We start from the raw sequence: 3,933 nt of genomic DNA, 5'->3' as shown, positions 1-3,933 counted from the left end.
CGCCGTGATGACCTGGAGAGTCTGGGCTACGGGCTCATGTATTTCAACCTGGGCTCGCTGCCCTGGCAGGGCCTCAAGGCTGCCACCAAGCGCCAAAAGTATGAGAGGATCAGCGAGAAAAAGATGTCAACGCCCATTGAAGTGCTCTGCAAAGGGTACCCTTGTAAGTGCTCTCATCTTGATGGCTGTCTTGTCTGGTGCACAGCTTGCTCTCCTGCCTGAAACCCCATGGAGTCTTGAGTCCTGAAGGGCAGTGCCCCATATACCCAGACCAGGATGTGCTGCTGACACCAGTGATGTGAAGGATAAGAGACTGTGGTGATACAATTCTGGTTCAGAAGTTGGAAACATGAGATGTGTTTGTGGAGAGTCAAGCCTTGTGTTAGTAATGACATGGAGGTGCTGAGAGGGTTCTTTAAGACCTCAGAAACAGTCTGGAGGAAGAGTGGGCAGTGAGATGAGGAGGTTTGCTGATGATCCTGAGCTATTCTGGGTAATGAGAACTGACTGTGATGAATCCCAGAAATAACCAGACAAGGGGCAAATGCAGCGTTTTGTAGATAAACATGGAGTAATGTATGGGAGGCGACAGTAGAAGGCTTGGTCCTCATGTCACATAAAGAATAGTAGGCTCTGAGCTGACCAGTGCCACTTGCCAGTGAGCTGTTGCAGTTACAGTAGACAGTTCTGTGAAGCATCAACTTTGTGCTTAGTGGCTACTGAGGAATGTAGATTGGGTGTTGGGAAAGAGAAGAAGCCCAGACTGTGCATAAACCCATGGCCCAATTGCTCCTTTCATGCATTGTGCAGCTCCGGTGCATCCTGCTATTTCAGAAAGGATGTGGTAGAACTGGAGGCAGGTCCAGGAAAGGCCGAAAGGGTGATCAGAGGTGAGGTGATTCCTATACAAGCCATGACTTTTTTTCTGGATCATGGAAAAGGGGTGACTAGAGAGATCATAGAAGTCTACGCTCTCACTATGCATCCAGAAGCTTTGAGGGGGGTGAGTATTTGGTGGCTCCAATTCCTGTACTGGAAGAGAAACAAAGCTGGTTCCTGCTAGCTTCTAAACAGAAGTATGTTGTTGTTCACAAAGCCTTTGGAACTCCTTTCCAGAAGATGTCAGGGATACTTAAAGCTTACAGGAGTACAAGGAGAGATTGGACGACTATGTGGAAGAGAGATCCATAGAGGGTTACTAAATAATTAAACTGCATCCAGATCAGAAAGTACCCTGAGCTGAAAGCAGGTGGAAGCTGGGCTAATGTCAGTGTCGGATATGCATGCCCCGGTCTTTCTTTACTGTAGCTGTTTAATTCTGGCCACTGCTTAAGACAGGCTGCTGAACTAGGAGGACCTCTGAGCTGAGCTTTCCAAACTCACCTGTTCTTTAGACCTGCACTCTTACTCTCCTTCAGTGGACTTTGTGACTTTCTATGTTTTTCTTGGAAAAGCAGCCAGAAAAAGAGATGTGTGAGCATTTCCACTGGTGAAAATAGGGATGGGATCATCTTGGTGGCCAAAACACTGCAAACAGCAGGCTCCGTTTTTGTTACACAGCTGTGTGTTTGTGCCGTCCTGTTCCAGCACACTGCTGCTGAAAGGCCTCAGTGGCTCTGCGATGGGACCGGGGTGTTGCATGGTGTTCAACAACCAACTGTTCTCTGCTTCCTCCAGCTGAGTTCTCGACATACCTCAACTTCTGCCGTTCACTGAGGTTTGATGATAAACCTGACTACTCGTACCTGCGGCAGCTCTTCCGCAACCTCTTCCACCGCCAAGGCTTCTCCTACGACTACGTCTTTGACTGGAACATGCTTAAATTTGTGAGTGTGTGTGGCGAAAGGGCTGGAGGGACAGGGGTTGTTTCGTATCACAGAGATGGGGGAGGAAAATTGGAAACTGCCTGCCGTTTGTACATACCCCTGGTGAGCAACTCGAGAAGGGGGACCAGGTGGAGTGAGGAGGCAGAGTTGTTTGGTGGTGCTCGCTGGGGAGTATAGCTACTGTTGTATTAGTGAGTGTGTCTAAGGAAGCACGCATGTCACTAGTTATCTATAGCTATAGGTAGGTAGAGATCATTTTTCAGGAGAGAACTGTATTTGGCGGTGGGGCACAGACTTGGATTGCAAGAACAAGTGGTTTCTTCCCTGTTTCTTCATGGAAGAGAAGGAGGCCTTCTGAGAGTGAAAGATGGTGGGGGGAGATTGTGTTTTGGGGATGGAGCTCTGCTTTCTTGGTGTGATGGAGCACCCTTTTTTGTCTGGGGCTGCTGCTGTCACTCCTGCCTGGCAGCCATGTGTGGCATGGGGGTTTCTCTCCTCCTCAGGGAGCAGCCCGGAACCCTGAGGATATGGATCGGGAGCGGCGAGAGCATGAGCGAGAAGAGAGGATGGGACAGCTCCGGGGGTCAGCCACACGAGCGCTGCCCCCTGGCCCACCTGCTGGAGCCACTGCCAACCGTCTTCGCAATGTCACTGAGCCAATGGCCTCCACCCCCACCTCCCGAATCCAACAGTCTGGTGAGTGGGGTGGGAGAGCTGGGGGGTGAGTCCCACCCCTGTTGTCGACTGGAAACTAAAACTTGTCTGATGCTCTTGTCTTGATGTATCTCTTCCCCAACAGGAAACACATCCCCAAGAGCAATCTCAAGAGTGGACAGAGAGCGGAAGGTCAGCATGAGGTTACACCGAGGAGCTCCTGCCAACGTCTCCTCATCTGACCTCACAGGGCGGCAAGAAGTGTCACGGATTTCAGCATCACAGGTGAGTGCCTGCTGTGAGGTTTGTGGCCTTGGCCAGGGTGTTCCAGAGGGGCTACAGCCCCACAGCAGTTTTTACCTGATCTGCTGGAGCTGACATGAGCCTGAAGCTTCTAGTGTGGTGAGGGGAGTGGTATTAAGTTACACATTTTTTGCTCTTCAGTTCTATGTCTTCTGGAGACCATTCTCAGTACTACTGTTTTAGCTCTGCTTGGCTTGGAGTAAGCCTTCATCTGTTTGTCTTCCAGACCACAGTGGTGTGGAGAACTAGAACAGTAAACTCTTGAGAGGGAGGGTATCCTGAGAGAAACGCACAGCCTCTCTGTTTTGGTGTCCTTCGTGCCTTTATCTTCCTCTCCATCCCTTACCTACTCTTTGTTTTCTCTTGTAGACAAGTGTGCCATTTGATCACCTTGGGAAGTGAGAAGCAGTTGCCACTGGACCAGTGTTTGCTTAGGTGAGCCTGTCCTCGTGCCTGGGATTCCCCCAAAGAGGGAATTGCTGGCATTAGGGATTAGGTTAAGGCTTTGATGTTGCTGTGCGGGATTGGTACATTTTCTTTCTGTTTGCCTTACTTTGAGATGCTTTTGGCTTCAGAGGGAAGAGTAAGGTTGGCTACCAAAACCTCGAGGGGATGGATTATCTTGAGCGTGAAGGTAGCTGCTCTTTCTCCGTGAGGGTGGAGGAGGTGCTGGGCTGGGAAGTCATTTAGTTAGTTCCTAATGAATGTTTTTCTGGCAGTATGATAGGGCTAGGGAGGAGGGTGCTGAGCATGTAATCAGGTGTGAGACTTTGCACAGCTAGTGAGTGAGTGCTCTTGTAGAGGAAATGACAGTAGCCAGACAAGGTAACTCCGAGGGGTGGCAGGAGTGTAGAAGAAAAGGCTGATTTGGTTGTTACACTCTAGTTGGAATTGAAGTGCTGGGAAGAGCCTTCTCTCCTAACGTCTCTTCCCTTTTTCTCTCTTTTTAATTCTCTTTCTAGTGTCTTCACTGTATTTTTCTTTTAAAAAACAAAAAACCCCAAAAAACAAACAAAAAAATAAAAAAGAAAAAAAAAACAGAAAAAAAAACCTGACAGAATTTCTTTTTGCCAATGACGAGGAGTCGAGCTGTGCCCCCGTGCTGGCGTGAGCCGTTTCCGAGAGGGCTGCCTGTGCCCCCAGCGCGAGC

General features: G+C 49.4%; 1 protein-coding gene across 1 annotated transcript in view; it reads left to right on the top strand.

Annotated features, from left to right (window-relative positions):
* CSNK1E (casein kinase 1, epsilon) overlaps nt 1–3,804 on the top strand; it is an 18,312-nt gene extending 14,508 nt beyond the window's left edge. The window contains exons 5-10 of the mRNA XM_010131029.1: nt 1–163; nt 1,678–1,826; nt 2,330–2,522; nt 2,626–2,765; nt 3,153–3,218; nt 3,746–3,804. The exon at nt 1–163 is cut by the window's left edge and continues 3 nt beyond it. Of these exons, the coding sequence (XP_010129331.1) occupies nt 1–163; nt 1,678–1,826; nt 2,330–2,522; nt 2,626–2,765; nt 3,153–3,185 (678 nt within the window). The 3' untranslated portion in view covers nt 3,186–3,218; nt 3,746–3,804. The remainder of the gene's footprint in view (nt 164–1,677; nt 1,827–2,329; nt 2,523–2,625; nt 2,766–3,152; nt 3,219–3,745) is intronic.
* The last annotated feature ends 129 nt before the right edge of the window (nt 3,805–3,933 follow it).

Source organism: Buceros rhinoceros, unplaced genomic scaffold, assembly GCF_000710305.1.
Source record: "Buceros rhinoceros silvestris isolate BGI_N320 unplaced genomic scaffold, ASM71030v1 scaffold9362, whole genome shotgun sequence".
Taxonomy (NCBI): domain Eukaryota; kingdom Metazoa; phylum Chordata; class Aves; order Bucerotiformes; family Bucerotidae; genus Buceros; species Buceros rhinoceros.
Note: the sequence above shows the minus strand (reverse complement) of the source record. Positions and strands in the feature narration are given on the sequence as shown.